Source organism: Symphalangus syndactylus, chromosome 20, assembly GCF_028878055.3.
Source record: "Symphalangus syndactylus isolate Jambi chromosome 20, NHGRI_mSymSyn1-v2.1_pri, whole genome shotgun sequence".
Taxonomy (NCBI): domain Eukaryota; kingdom Metazoa; phylum Chordata; class Mammalia; order Primates; family Hylobatidae; genus Symphalangus; species Symphalangus syndactylus.
The window spans coordinates 25,546,314-25,561,726 of record NC_072442.2 but is presented as its reverse complement, the minus strand read 5'-3'; the positions used below and the strand labels follow the sequence as shown (position 1 = coordinate 25,561,726).

The 15,413-nt window shown below is 46.2% G+C and overlaps 1 protein-coding gene and 1 long non-coding RNA gene across 3 annotated transcripts in view; one reads left to right on the top strand and one right to left on the bottom strand.

Annotated features, from left to right (window-relative positions):
* Positions 1–3,436: 3,436 nt before the first annotated feature.
* Positions 3,437–15,413, bottom strand: part of AATF (apoptosis antagonizing transcription factor) — a 112,350-nt gene continuing 100,373 nt past the window's right edge. For both annotated transcript variants that reach the window (XM_055257053.2, XM_055257054.2), the window contains one exon: positions 3,437–3,707. In XM_055257053.2, coding sequence (XP_055113028.2) covers positions 3,644–3,707 — 64 coding nt within the window. In that variant the 3' untranslated portion in view covers positions 3,437–3,643. The remainder of the gene's footprint in view (positions 3,708–15,413) is intronic.
* LOC134735212 (uncharacterized) lies at positions 13,288–14,704 on the top strand. Its single transcript, XR_010118049.1, has 3 exons — positions 13,288–13,386; positions 14,228–14,306; positions 14,618–14,704. It is a non-coding gene; the product is annotated as an uncharacterized lncRNA (long non-coding RNA).

Sequence of the window (15,413 nt, the reverse complement as noted above, 5' to 3'; positions counted from 1 at the left end):
AACTGTGATGCAGATGACATCAGGCCTCACTTCTTCTGCAGTCCAGCCCAAAGGCACTGTGCCGCTGTCCCTGACACCAAGGCAATGATATAGAGGATTCCTGGGGACAAAAATCTGTCCCTTGGTTTTGACATTTCAAAGCAATATCAAAACCCAACTTTGAAAGCAAGTAGTTAGGGCCAGGCACAGTGGCTCACGCCTGTAATCCCAGCACTTTGGGAGGCTGAGGCCAGGGGATCACTTGAGGTCAGGAGTTCGAGACTAGCCTGGCCAACATGGTAAAACCCCATCTCTACTAAAAATACAAAAATTAGCCAGGCGTGGTGGCACAAGCCTATAATCCCAGCTACTTGGGAGACTGAGGCATGAAAGACTCGCTTGAACCTGGGAGGTGGAAGTTGCAGTGAGCCAGTATCGCACTACTGCACTCCAGTTTGGGTGACAGAGCAAAACTCTGTCTCAAAAAACAAACAAACAAACAAACAAAAAAACAAGTAGCTATAGTAACTACAACTCAACTCAGTTGCCTGGATCCAACATGCCTTCTCTAATCCCATAGCTCTAAACAAAGAGCTGGGCAAAGGACCTATGAGATGCTCAGGCCAGCCTGCTGGCCACCCATATGCGCACACTACTTATGCAAGATAATCTTCACTGCATATTGACCACAGCAAGCCAATAAATTCCCCTTATGGGGATTTAATTTCCAGCTTTTGACCTTTGGATGAAAAACAAGTGAATCATCTTCTGCCAGATTTACACCAGAGCTAATATCAATAGTGATTTAGGAATGGTGAGCATGGAAAAGGACTCTGGAAGAATCTTTACAGGTGAAAAGAGGAGACAAAAAAAGTCAAACAACCGTACATTTGTGACAATAGGCAAATGCCTCCAAATTACAAAGTCCCCTGGGTTTTTGGGGAAGTCTCTGCTCCTCAAGAGCTATGATAAACCACTAAACATGATCCACTCAGCAGCATCCTGGCCAGGTGTGGTGGCACACACCTATAGTCCCAGCTACCTGAGAGGCTGAGGTGGGAGGGGATTGCTTGAGCCTGGGAGGTAGAGGCTGCAGTGAGCTATGATCACAGATCACACCACTGCACTCGAGCCTGGGAGACAGAGCAAGACCCTGTCTCACACACACACAAAACCTTTTTAAATTTATTTTTTTAAACTGCTCCTTGAAGAGCAGGGGTACCCCATAGGCAGAGTGTGCCCAGTGTAGCTGAAACCTTCTTTTTAAAAAAATTAAAAGCAAGCAGCATCCTATCCCAGAATCATTCCTTTTAAGTGTTTTTTTTTTTTTTTTTTTTTTTTTTTCAGAAGGAGTCTTACTCTGTCACCCAGGCTGTAGTGCAGTGGCGTGATCTTGGCTCACGGGAACCTCCACCTCCCGGGCTGAAGTGATTCTCCTGCCTTAGCCTCCCAAGTAGCTGGGATTACAGGCATGTGCCACTACACCCAGCTGGTTTTTGTATTTTTAGTGGACACTGGGTTTCACCATGTTGGCCAGGCTGGTCTCAACCTCAAGTGATCCATCCACCTCAGCCTCCCAAAGTGCTGGGATTACAGGCATGAGCCAAAGCGCCTGGCCTTAAGTGTTTTTAAAATTAATAGTTTAAGTTGACATAATTGTATCCACCTATGAGGTACAATGTGATGTCTTGATAGTGTATACAATGTAGAACGATTAAATCAAGCCTGTCCATGTATCCATCACCTCACTTGCTTATCATTTTTTATGGTGAAACATTTGAAATTTACTGAGTTACTCTGAAAAATACATTATTGACTATAGTGACCCTGCTGTATAACAGATCTCAAAACTTCCTCCTCTGGCTGGGAACGGTGGGTCAAGCCTGTAATCCCAGCACTCTGGGAGGCCGAGGTGGGCGGATCACTTGAGGTCAGGAGTTTGAAGCCAGCCTGGGCAATATGGTGAAACCCCATCTCTAATAAAAAAAAAAACAAAAAAAAATTAGCTGGGCGTGTTGGCGGGTGTCTGTAATCCCAGCTACTCGGGAGGCTGAGTCAGAAGAATCGCTTGAATCTGGGAGGCAGTGGTTGCAGTGAGCCAAGATTGTGCCACTGCACTCCAGCCTGGGTTCCAGAACAAGACTCCATCTCAAAAGAAATAAATAAATACTTCCTCTGATGTAAAACTGTAGCCTTTGACCAACATGTCGCATTCCCTGCTCCCCCACCCCCCTCAGCCTCCGGTAACCACCATTCTACTCTTTAGTTCCACGAGCTGGCCTTTTGTAGATTCCACGTATAATTGAGATTAGGGGGTCTCTGTCTTTCTGTGCTTGAGTCATTTCACTCGGCATAATGTCTTCCAGTTCAACCACATCGTCGCGAGTGTCAGAATTTCCTTCTTTCTAAGGCCGAATAGTATTACACTAGGCACCTATACCCCTTATCCATATAAGAAACCCAAAAGCAAGAAAACAAACAACCCATTTCAAAAGTGGGCACAGAATCTGAACAGATATTTCTCAAAAGAAGACAGACAAATGGCCAACAGGCTTATTAAAAAATTATCAGCCTCACTAATCATTAGGGAAATGCATAGAAAAACCACAACGAGGCCGGGTGCGGTGGCTCACGCCTGTAATCCCATCACTTTGGGAGGCCGAGGCAGGCGGATAACCTGAGGTCAGGAATTCGAGACCAGTCTGGCCAATATGGTGAAACCCTGTCTCTACTAAAAATACAAAAATTAGCTGGGCGTGGTGGTGAGCGCCTGTAATCCCAGCTACTCAGGAGGCTGAGGCAGGAGAATTGCTTGAACCTGGGAGGTGGAGGTTGCAGTGAGCCGAGATCGCGCCACTGCACTCCAGCCCGGGAGACACAGCAAGACTCAGTCTCAAACAAAAAAAAAAAAAAAAGAGAAAAGAAAAAAAAAAAGGAAAAACCACAACGAGACATCACCTCAGACCTGTTATAATGGCTACTATCGAAAAGACGAACCCCTAAAATGTATACAACTATTATATGGCAATAAAAACTTTTTTTAAAAAAGACGAAAGTTAACAAGTGTTGGTAAAGACGCGGAAAAGGGGAGCTCTAGCACGCCGCCGGGGGGAACATGGACTGGTACAGCCATTATGGAAAACTGTAAGGAGTTACTAAAAAAACTAAAAATTCAACTACCCTATGATCAAGCAATCCCATTTCTGGGTATATATACAGATCAATGGACATTACTGTGTTGAAGGGACACCTGCACTCCCACGTTCATTTCACCCACAACAGCCACGCTATGCAAACAATCTGCATGTCCGCCAGGGTGAGTGGGTCAAGGAAACGTCAAGTCTGACATTGTATGAGGAGGCCACTGGACTAGCAAAAAAAAAAGCTCAGTAAACGTGTCATCCACTAGAACCAAACCAGACTGACTCTCAGCCTCTTAAGAAATTACATGCGGGGGTGGTGGTAACAATGCGCTTTATTTGCGGCGTTTAAAGGCGGGGTTGGGCGGGGCAGCACCCCTGCACGTATTAGGCACAGGTTCAGAAGGCAGCACCTTCCCAGGGGCTTCCCTACTAGCTCAGCCCCATAAAGTCACTGGTTTCTTCCATCTGGACCAGCAGCCGCACCAGCCAAGGCGCCCACTGGGTGTCGGAGGTGGGCGATGTCAATCCCCATGGCCTTTGTCGGGAGGGTGGAGCTGGCCAAAAAGAGAGCGGTACAGTTCTGTCCTGAAAGACAAACACAGCAAACTGGTTAACACACTGGTTCACCATTCAAGGTTAAAAAGGAATGCAGAAGCTGGAAAATACCCCACTCTGTTTCTTCTGTTGAAAACACAGCCATGTAATTAAAAATGCATCCCACAGCTCTTACTCACAAACACAACAGAAGGAAGAAACCCAATCAAACAGTAAAATATGTAAATGGTCCAGTGCGGCTGGACACCCGTCTCCAGGGAATGAGTGTTCTGTAAGTTTGCCCTTTGCAGACAGGCTCTTCAAGTAAGAAAACAAGATTGAATATTTTAATAGGATGTAGGAGACCTCCACCCGATAAGGAGGATTCAATCAGACATGGGATGTAGGGGGATATAATTTAGTTTTCATACATTTTCTTGGACTTGGCAGTACTTGAAAAACAATGAGAATGAGCCAGCAACACGATTCCAATTACTATCATCTGTGCAGTCGTTCAGGAAGAGAACCACGCTTCTTCCGCACTCCCCAGCTGCCCTGTCTCTATTCTGTCTAATAAATAATATGATTGGCTAATTTATTTCTAAAGTTGGGTTTTGACATTAAAACAATAACATGCCAGGGTCTTGGGCCCCTAAAAGAAAAGTAAATGACCACTTTCAAACTCTTTTAAATGCAACACACACACAAACATCCAGCCAAAGCCATCTGCCAAGGCCTGGAAAACCTAAAAGGGGTTTGGGTGGGACAGGGATCTTTCCTATCATTGAGACAGAAGCTCCAGAACACTTTCCCCTGCGGATCCAGAGCAGATCCTCCCTGCAGAGACATGAGGGACCCATGAGGTTCCATGCAGGTAAGACCCATGTGAGGACGTCCCTGTCATCAGGGAGGTGGGCGTGTAGCACGTGGCCGCAGAGGCAGCCATCCATGTCCACGCTCTGCAGAAGGCCCAGCCAGTAGCCCTCACAGAGACAGGGCGGGCGCACACAGGGCTGAGGTCATGGGCCAGGAGCCCCAGAAGAAATCTATACCTGCTCGGATATTCTCAAGATGGAACTCAAATTCTAGCCTGCCATCTTGTTAGGAAAACAAGCTTTTAAAAGTGCTCTCATTATCTGAGGGTCGGCATCAGCACATCTGACTTTAAAAGCAAAACCAAAAAACCCCACCTTTCAAACAGCAAGGCTTCAACACAAAAAACTATTGGTCTTTTTTTGAAGTCACCCTACTATAGTTATGGATAGGAATAAAGGTACTACAATTAGGAAATCCAGCAAAAGGAACAGAGTATCAAAGCTTTAAAAAAGTAAAAAGAAAAACATCGTAAGGAAGAACTACAGAAGCCACAAATGTAAGCTAGCCTTATCATGTTGGGGACCGCGGGACGGACAGGCAGGGAAAGTGCAGGCCAGAAAACAACAGGCCTCCAATTTTATTACAGGAATTTTATTCCAAGAATGTGCTGATGCCTTCACCCTGAACCACCCAGCAGACCCCTAGGCCACAGACAAAGGACACAGCTTCCCCCTTGGCTCCACCCACCTCTTCTGCTCTTCGGTCACACACATCCATGTGACTAGCCTCAATCAGCCCAGACGAAGCCTGCCACGGCGGAAGGCAGCCCCAGACCAAATGCAAACCAACGCTTCCAAATCACCAGCTCCGTCACATGGCTGCTGCAGTGCCCGGCGCAGGCTCCACTTCATCACACGATGGCCTGCCTATTTGCCAGTAAAGACAAGTCTCTCTAGCTGTTTCCACACAAAAAATTAAATGGCGTGAAAGGGAGAGTTGCCATAACAAAAGGACAGTGTGACTTTAAGATGACAACATCTGATGAGAAGGAAATGCAGAAGTGTGAGGCTATTTAGCCCTTCACAATCATACCCTTTCCAGCCTCGCCGTGCTTGCCTGCACCAGACCCCATCATTACCATTGAGCAAATGCTTCCACTCTGCGCGCAATATCAGTGCAATGCCTGGGCCGAAGGCAGCAGTTACTGTCCGCAGCAGGGTTCACGTGTCAGGAGCAGAGAGTGAAATGCTGAAACCCATGTTTTCATAGAACATCATTTCACACTCAGGTGGGCAAAGCTGACAAACATATGCAGCTGTTCATGGCAAAGCAACTTGGGAAGCTGAGTGGTCTGGGTTCTTAAAATATTTTCAGAGAGAGAGAGAATATGAATAGGGGATTATTTCAATCTAAAAGTCCCCAAGCAATTTCAACTTTTACGTCTTCCTCACCCACTATCACCAGCTGGTGACCGTTTTTCCCTTCAAAGCATCTCAAACTTCACAGCTCCTCCAGGCTTCCACTAGGTCAGATCTCACCGTTTCTCACGAAGCACATAGCAACAACCTCCTGGCTGATCTTCCACTCCCTTCTCTGAGACAGACAAAGCAGACCCTCCCTGGGGCCCAGGAGCAGCACGGGGATGAAGATCCCTGCCCCCCCCCCACCCCCCCGCCGCCGTAGATTCCAGTGGTTCAGCTTGGCCTCAGCCCTTCCTCTTTCCAGGTCCTGGCTTTGGCTCCTGCCCTGAGCTGCTGGGCAGTACAGGGAGGCACAGCCCTTCCTGCCTCTTTACTAGGTTGGAGAAGGGAGGGTTGCGCATTTTTATAACGTTTTTCACAGTAAGTTTAAATAGTTACAAAATACATAATGACCAGGATGTTGTGAAAATTAACTTTTGTAATGCCTGCAATTGGAACCTACGTGCCATAATGATTTGATACTCATCGTTCATTCAAGTAACACATAAACTTTTTTTTTTTTTTTTGAGATGGAGTCTCGCTCTGTCGCCAGGCTGGAGTGCAGTGGCACGATCTCGGCTCACTGCAACCTCCGCCTCCCGGGTTCAATCGATTCTCCTGCCTCAGCCTCCCGAGTAGCTGGGACTACATGTACGTGCCAACACGCCCAGCTAATTTTTGTATTTTTAGTAGAGACAGGGTTTTACCATGTTGGCCAGGATGGTCTCCATCTCTTGACCTCATGATCTGCCCGCCTTGGCCTCCCAAAGTGCTGGGATTATAGGCGTGGGCCACACATAAACTCTTTAACTTAGACATTTTATAGCACCTTTTTCTTTTTAAATTTTATTTCCACCTGACTTTTCCCCTACAGAGTTTTGTCCTAATATAATGGTTTCATGCTTGAATGTCTTTTATTAATCACCCTTATCATACTTCTTGGCCACATCAGTCTAAATAAAAACACTTTTGAAATTTTTAAAATTCAAAAAATTGAAATGAAAATATTTTAATTGTTTGACATTATAAGGCTCTAAGTAGTTTAAAAATGTTCCTCTGGATTATTATTAGGATATAATCAATATATAATAACATGATACAATATATCCTAATTTTAGTGAAAATTTAGTATTCATACATGTGTAAAATGTTATTGGAAATGCATCCCTTAATGATATGGATGAGGCTTTTCCCTCCATTTGTTCATGGATCCATGGAGGAATATTATTTATTGCCAGAATGAAGGAGGGTTCAGCATCAATTCTACTCTATTTTTTGTTTTTTGTAGACATAAGCACTGAGAAACGTTGTCATATAAACAAGCAGAAAGGAATGACAGAGTTCTGGCATAGCAATGCCACTTGATTCTTTTCGCTCTTTCTGAATTATATGGCACACACAAAAAATCACACAGTGACTCGTCACCAAACATTAGTCCTAACGGTCAACCAACTGCCAACTCAACTCAACTTGTGTTCTCTGGCGATTCTGCTGGAAGTGAAGACCCGGAAACCACCTGGCCTGCACAGGGCTTGTCATCTAGTCCTTAAGCGTTTCCTTTCTCAATCTCTGTACCCACATTTCCAGCTGTCCTTGTGTTTGGGGCCCTGGAGGTTTTCCTGTGGCAGCCCAAGGTCCATGTCACTTTAAGGATGGGCTCGAGGGAGGCTTTTCAAGGCTGGAGAAGGACGAGGGTAAAAGGAGAACCTGGCCCTCCAGCACAGGCCTGCTCTGGGGCAGACAGCTTTAGGAAAGAACGTACGTCTGGAGACTGACTCTTTGACTATCCATGTCTACCTTCCCCTTGGGAAGTCTCTGCATACCCCAGTGTGAAGACTGAGCCGCAGGGTGCACTGAGCTCTTCTTCCCTCACACCTAGGCAGGTGTCTAGGTGCTTAGGGAAAGGCAAAGACATCTGAAAAGAAACAAAACACGTCCATAGCCCTTACCCCCTCCCAAGAAAAACTGCAAGTAAAGATGAGGCTACAAAAAGGTGCCATGGGACCGAGGGCCAGACTGCCTTCCACTGCGTGAACATTTCCCCCTGGCTGCATCTTCCTAACTGGGATTTAGCCATGTGGAGAAGCTAAACTATCAATCCTCCAGGTTAACCTTGTTCCATCGGATTCTCCAGGGTAAGTGTATAGTTTCATACCTGAGGTCCCCTTAAGGCTATGCATAATCAACTTTTTTTTAAAAATACGTAATTCCTGCTCCCCATCACATTAAGCATCAAGATGCGAATCACTGATCTGTAATCCCCCCACCCCCCAGCACACACACACTCATGGTCAGTAGGAGTGTCCACTGCAGACAATGTGTTCATGCTGGTATCATGCAGGGGAGTGGCCTGCGGAGTAATTAACAGGACTTGGACCCGAGGTAGAAGGTCGATAGCAGGGGCTCTTCCTTGAATTAAAATTTAACTTACCCTTTATTGCAACCTACAAAAGCAAGTAATGAGCACTAACATTTTTATTTCTTTTAAACTGTCATTTAGGCTGTAGAGGGGATAATTACCTATCTCTAGTGCAGTAAGGTTTTATAACCCTTAGTGAGGCATTTTCTAATTTAATATTTTTACTATATTATCATAAAACCTGTTTCTAGGAAAAAAATGATCATGGATTAGCAGCCATTTTCCATAAAGACAGAATGTGCGTGTGTGTGTGTGTGTGTGTGTGTGTGTGTGTGTGTGTCTGTCTGTCTTAGGATTTGGCTTATTATGTGATTCTTCTGAAGAGACTTAAAGTACGCACATTGTAGCTAGCTGTGAACTGCAATCACTTGAGTGGCAGGTAAGGTTTTAAAAGCTCTAAGTGAAATGGGGGTGTATGTGTATGAGAATGCAGCCCCTCACCGATGTGTGGACCCAAATATGTTCCCTTCAGTTCCACATGTGCACTCATCCCACCACAACACAGATCACTGTCTTTCACAACGTCATTTGGGCAAACAGTACAAAGGAGCATATTAAACCTGCAAATGATCTGTGTGGGGCTTTCGATTTGCTAGGTCAGTAGCTTGCAGCACTGGGGATTCTGAAGGAATTGTACCACCCACTCTACAGAAAACCACACTCCTCCTACACTGGCCCTGGAAGCCCCAGGCCTCCAAGACACCCCTGAGCTGTACCTACCCACCCTTGTGGACAAAGACAGGTGGACAGCGGAGAGAACACAGCCATTCCACCGCTCCCCAAAAAAGCCCGTGCAGCCTCCCAAAGGGCATCATGGTCTCCGAGCAAGTATTATGCGCCAGTCTTCCAAAGGAGCGGGCGGAGACCATATTGCTGCTTTCCAGACTAAAAGTGACTCACAGGCCAGATATGGTGGCTCATGTAATCCCAGCACTTTGGGAGTTTGAGGTGGGAAGATCACTTGAGCCCAGGAGTTTGAGACCAGCCTGGGCAACACAGTGAGACCCTGTCTCTATTAAAAGTAAGTAAATACGTAAAGTGATACACATAATTTGCCTTTGACTAATTAAAAATTGTTCATCTGTTGCTTCTTAGGGGTGGGGGGTCTCCCTAAATACGTAAGACACATCCCAGAATGTCGTGGCCCTTCCTTCCTTTCTAATCCTCTACCTCTCCCACACTGCACACAAAAGTGCTGTAGCATTTGCTTCTGCCTTAACTCAATCCCATACATACATTGCAGAATCAAGGGAAAAGAAGAAAGCACACGGCAGGCAAGTCAGACAAAGGGTTCCGATCATAGCAGCGCTCACAGCTAGCAGGGTCTGGATCTGATCTGAAACCCTACAAGTAGAGTCCGCCCAGATATGGTCAGTCAGCGCAGAGATTCACACACACACCTGCTCTGCACTGACCAGCGCGGTCACCGATGACAGATGTGTGCTTTTAACATTATTGGTGATGTACTGATGCTGCCTTTTTTCACGTTTGTCTTTGAAAACAATTTGCTTAGTGTGGTGGAAGCTTAAACATGTACTAGATGTATATGATTCCTGGCCTCAAAACCTAACATACTACAGGTATAATCAATTAATTAAAAATATTTGAATGCTTATTTAAACTTTGTTAGATTTTGTGGAGGTTTACAAAGACATGAAAGGCACAGCAGAAGCTAGATCGGGAAGGTGGATACATGCAGTAAGTGTGTCTCAGACAAACCACTCTATTTGGGGAGACACACAAACATTCTTCTTCCTGCTGAACCCAATTCTGTCATTTTAGGACTTACAGCCATGGGCTCTTGTCCCTCTAAAGCCAGGAGAGAAGTAAGGCTGACTATTATTCCCTGTGGCAGCACTTCAACTATTTGATGTCTTCCTCTAACTAAATCTGTTCTTTTCCAGGTTCAGTGGCCTCAGTTCCCTCCATTCCTCCTGTGACTGAGTCTGCTTGCCATCCTGACTGCACTCCTATGAGCCCTCCGTTTGCTAAAGCTCCAAAAGCAAGGTCCTCGGAACCCGCAGCCCTCAAGAGCCCAAAGCAGGTGCAGCAGGACTCCATCTCTCCTGCATTCTGAACACATACTTCTCTCTGTCTTCCCAAGGCCTCCACTCTCTTCTGTTCTATCTGGGCCTCCCAAATGTCTGCGGAAAAAGATGTCTTGCCAATTATCACTTGGCACGTGCTAACAGCACCAAACAAAGGGATCCTTCTCCAATAAAGCACGTGCCTCCATTCTGATTGCCAGAAACCAAAGTAGGCCAAAGGGCAAAGGCTACTCACTCCTCCATTTTCCTCTTAAAAATGTCTACAGACCCCAGGACAGCAGCTTTCCTTTTGTTTTTTTTTTTTTTGAGACAGAGTCTCGCTCTGTCGCCCAGGCTGGAGTGCAGTGGCGGCATCTCGGCTCACTGCAAGCTCCGCCTCCCAGGTTCACGCCATTCTCCTGCCTCAGCTTCCCGAGTAGCTGGGACTACAGGTGCCCGCCACCACGCCCGGCTAACTTTTTTTTGTATTTTTAGTACAGACAGGGTTTCACCGTGTTAGCAGGATGGTCTCGATCTCCGGACCTCGTGATCCGCCCGCCTCGGCCTCCCAAAGTGCTGGGATTACAGGCGTGAGCCACCGTGCCCGGCTTGGACAGCAGCTTTCTTTTCTTATATACTTAGAGAAGCCAGCTTAATAGAAATCTTGAACAGTTAAATAGAACAAGGCGAATGCTTTTATATGGCATAGAGCATGGCATCACAAATGCAGAGGGGCTGGAAGGTGCTGTCAGAGCTGGTTCTGACTGGCTCAGGTCCTTACTGGGTCTAGGACCTTAGGTAAATTGCTTAGCCCCCCTGAATCTTAGCTTCCTCATCAGTAAGATGGTGACAATATCTTCCTTAAACATACTGTTTTTATAGCACTAAGCAAAGTCCCCATTGTATAAATGGCATCGTCATCTATGATCATGAGAAACGGAATGAGACAGAGCAACATGCTGAGGACCTGTGTGCATGCATTACGGTTGCTCCCAACCAACATGAGGGATAAAATGGCACCCTCCTTTCATCATTCCTTTGCTTTCCCCGACCCAAATCCATCCTACTCTGTATCAGTGACTTTACAAATGAGAGAAAGATATTTGAGAAGTGTCTCTATGACCTAAAAGGAGAAACACTGATCCAAATGGCAGGCAATCGCCCTGTGCTCTTTGGAGCTGTGTGGTAGGGGCAGCCCTGTGTATGTCATGGGAACGGGCCCAGACAGGGTGAAACGCATTAGAACTTAGCTCCTCAAGGCTGGGGTCAGGGGTTTGAGACCAGCATGGCCAACATGGAGAAACCTCGTCTCTACTAAAAATACAAAAAATAGCCAGGCGTGGTGGTGGGTGCCTGTAATCCCAGGTACTTGGGAGGCTGAGCCAGGAAAATCACTTGAACCTGGGAGGCGGAGGTTGCAGTGAGCCGAGATTGTGCCACTGCACTCCAGCCTGGGCAAAAGAGTGAGATTCCATCTAAAAAAAAAAAAAAAAGAAAAAAGAAAAACTTAGCTCCCCAAGAGGGCTGGATTGCTGGGAAAGTAATCCAAGTAAAAAGACACAGTGCTTATAAGGAGTTACTATTTAGTCAGAATGACACAAAAATCACTATAGTAGAAAACTTAGGATTTCTGAATACAGCCAAAAAGTCGGTACGTACTCTCCCTCACTCTCCTCTTAACATCCCCCAACAACCAAAGGAGGATCACAGGCTTCTCTCCTGAAATCTCATAATTCCATACCAAAAAACAAACCAAAACTGAACAACAACAAAAACCCCCATAAAAAAACCACAAAGCAGAAGAAAGGAGGTAAAGGGGAAAGAAAGCAGCCTTTTTTCAGCGAAGACTTATTTCTTAACAGGATCAACTTAGCAAAATAAGAATGACTCACAGACACCCCTTATCTATCACTAATTACCTAAATCTAGATAAAAGGCAAATCATGCCCAAACCGACACTAGCTGAACTCTTCACAAGGTTCCAAAACAACAAAACCGCAGCCGCCAAATCTGCCACAAGGTGGCAGTACATGACTCATTTCTAAGTGGACCCAGCCAACAGTCAGGGCAGCTCATAAATTACCCGGTGTGTCTGCTCTCATCACCATCCTCCCCAGTGCTTGAAGGAGACTCTAGAAGGTCTGTTCCAATTCGTTCTTTTGGTCAGGTCAGAACTAGGTCCTTCAAACCTCTGCAAAAGCTTTTAGCCCTACAGCTCTAAATTACACATGGTGACACACGGCCTTTGGCCTGTCCCCTAAAGATCAGACAGACTCAAGATTTATAAATGTTCCAAGAAGCAGGTTCAGGCCCCAAACAAATGAACTGAGAGGCTGGGGAACAGGCAGGAGAGGGGAGAGGGATGGGGGCGAGAAGGGGACTGCACGTGGACAGGTTTTCTTCTCACTTGTGCTTCCTCCTTACTCAAGCCAGTTACAAATCCCCTGCACTTTAACAAAGGAAGAAAAATACTCAAAACTTCCACCATCCCTACTACTAGCTTCAAATCTTCCACATTATTTTAAAGAAAAATAATTTACCTTAGCGGACTTGCGAAAAAGCGGGGGGTGGGGGAGGAGCCACTCTTCAGACAAAAGGGGCGCCCCTCCTTCCACGCATCAACATTCCATATTCCTGGAATGATTTCCACTTTCACAGTTTGACTGTTTTATAACAGATTTGATGTGAGAGAAGACAAATGGCCTCACAAAGGAAAGACGACAAATCACCACACTGCTTTTAGCAGGGTTTCTCTTTATTTTTATTTGTTTTTATTCCGGACCTGGGATGCAGGGCTCTCTGCCTTGCTGGAGATGTTTAATATTAACATCAAGCCACCACGGTCCCCGCAATAGAGTTGGCTGGTGTTGTGTTTACGGTTTTGTGACTGCTGGCTTCAGGAAGATGAAGCTCCTTGTTCAAACAGCAGCCCCTCTAACAGCTCCTGTTAAAAGCCAGGGGATGCTTCACTGCTTAGACGTGAATCACTTCCCCCAACCACACAGAAGGTGAGACTGACATTCCAGTTACATTTGTATCCGTATCAGATGCTGCCCAACAACTCAGGGCATGTGCGTGTGTGTGTGTGTGTGTGTGTGTGTGTGTGTGTTGGGGGAGCACAGGATGCATTGCTCAGCTCTAGCTTAACTTCAACATGCAGGAATTAGTGAGGGTATTCAATGTCAACCCACAGAGTTTCGGCAAGGCACTCTGCTGTTACTTCTGGTAATAAGTTGGAGGATTTCTTTTGCTTAGAAATCCGGTACCAACCAAAACGCACAAGAAGCAACTACTAAGTGAGCAAATGCAAAGTGCCAGCTCTGCAGAGGAACCGCTGGGGCCTCGGGAGCAAGCCCTTCCAGCTGCTGGCCAGCTGCCCTGCCCGGAAGTCTCCCCCAGGGCGTTCAAGGAGCATGTGTTCTCCTGGCTCTCCTCTGCCTTCCTTCTCCCAGGTTCTGCTCTTGGCTTCCTCTCTTGACACCCCCCCGCCCCGTGATCCCACGTACACTCTAATGGTCTAATGGTCTCCTCCGCGCGAAGGACCCCGAAGCCCGAGTCCCCGCTCCCCGCCCTCCCCCTAAACTCATCTCCTGTCCTGCAAGGCTCTTCTGACACCCAAGCTACCATTTCTCCTAACAAGGGCAGCAAATTCTTTTTTATTCGCATCCCACACTACTGTTTACTGGCAGTGAGCTGTAAGACAAAATTACAGATATCGATACCACATTTTCTGATGAAAAAATAAAATCCAGTCTGAGATGGGGCTCTTGTTCGGACTGTATGCCTATTGTTTAAAAAAAAAAAAAAAGGCTGCTCTCAATCTGTCCGTATTTTTTTGGTTTTTAATAGTATCCTTCAAAGAACTTCCTTCCTGCCTCTGCAAATCAGAAATTCAGCAAAAGGAGCATCTGTCCTAAACACCTGCCAGGTGAGCTTTCCCCAGCAGCACTGAGCAGGCCTGCAACAGGGGGCCTGCAACAGGGCATCCCTCCTGCTCGTTTCACCAGCTAGCCCCTGAAGTCAGCAGTTTGATTACCTCAGCCAGTTATACGATTGGCTCTAAAAAGCCTGACTGCTAAGTGCAAAGTGAGCAGTTTGCATTTCTTCCCCTGAACCCTGAAGAGTCTGCCTGGCTGCATAGTTGTGCTTCCCCCTGTAGGACCGAGCTGTGAAAGAGGAGGCAGAGTGCTGCCAAGTGTGTGTATGAGAAAATGTGTATTGATTTCTTCTTTCTTACAGGGGAGCACAAAGCATTGAAGAACAATTGCTCGTCTTTGCAGCATTTCACATTCCATACAAGAGACAAAAGGCCCAACCCCCACTACCCTCTGAGAAGCAGAAAGGGGAACAGAACAGGACTGTGTCTCCTGGGTGTCCGCAGCCACCAGTGCTGCTGCAGGTCAGCTACTGAGACTCCAAACACCCCTGGGCCCACGCCTGCTCGCCTGTCTCTCATCAAGTAATTTCCCTTCTGGGCTGATGTTTCCTCATCTATATTGTAGAAGAAAGGCCTTCAGTCTTATTTACCTTGTAAGTGGAGGTGCCCAGGGGGTCAAAGAATTAATGTTTATAAAGTGTTCTGCTCCCCAGGGAGACAGTGGTAAAGCGTAGGGTGTGGTTGTGGCTCATTCAAGACCTCACTTCTGAGGGTGGCTGGTGAGAGCTTCCCATGACCAGGTGCTGCCAGCAACTTGAACTCCAAGTCTAACGAGGTAAGGTCCTCGATCTAAATATTCTTTCTTAGCTTGACACTTAATACCAACACTAAAAATAACAAAGCAGCCAGGCCTTTATGCTTTGTTAATGCACTTACAGAATCCATTCCAGAACTGTTTTCTTCCTAAAGAAAAATCCTGAAAGCAGAGTCCAGAACACTGACCTAAAGCTATAAATCACTGCAGAGCCCTGCTGAGGTTCTTCATGCTCCATAGTAACTGCATGGTGAGTGTCTCTAATCCAAGTATCTGAAACCTGAAATGCTCCAAAATCTAAAACTTTTTGACCACCGACACGAACTATGCTGTAAGAAAATGCT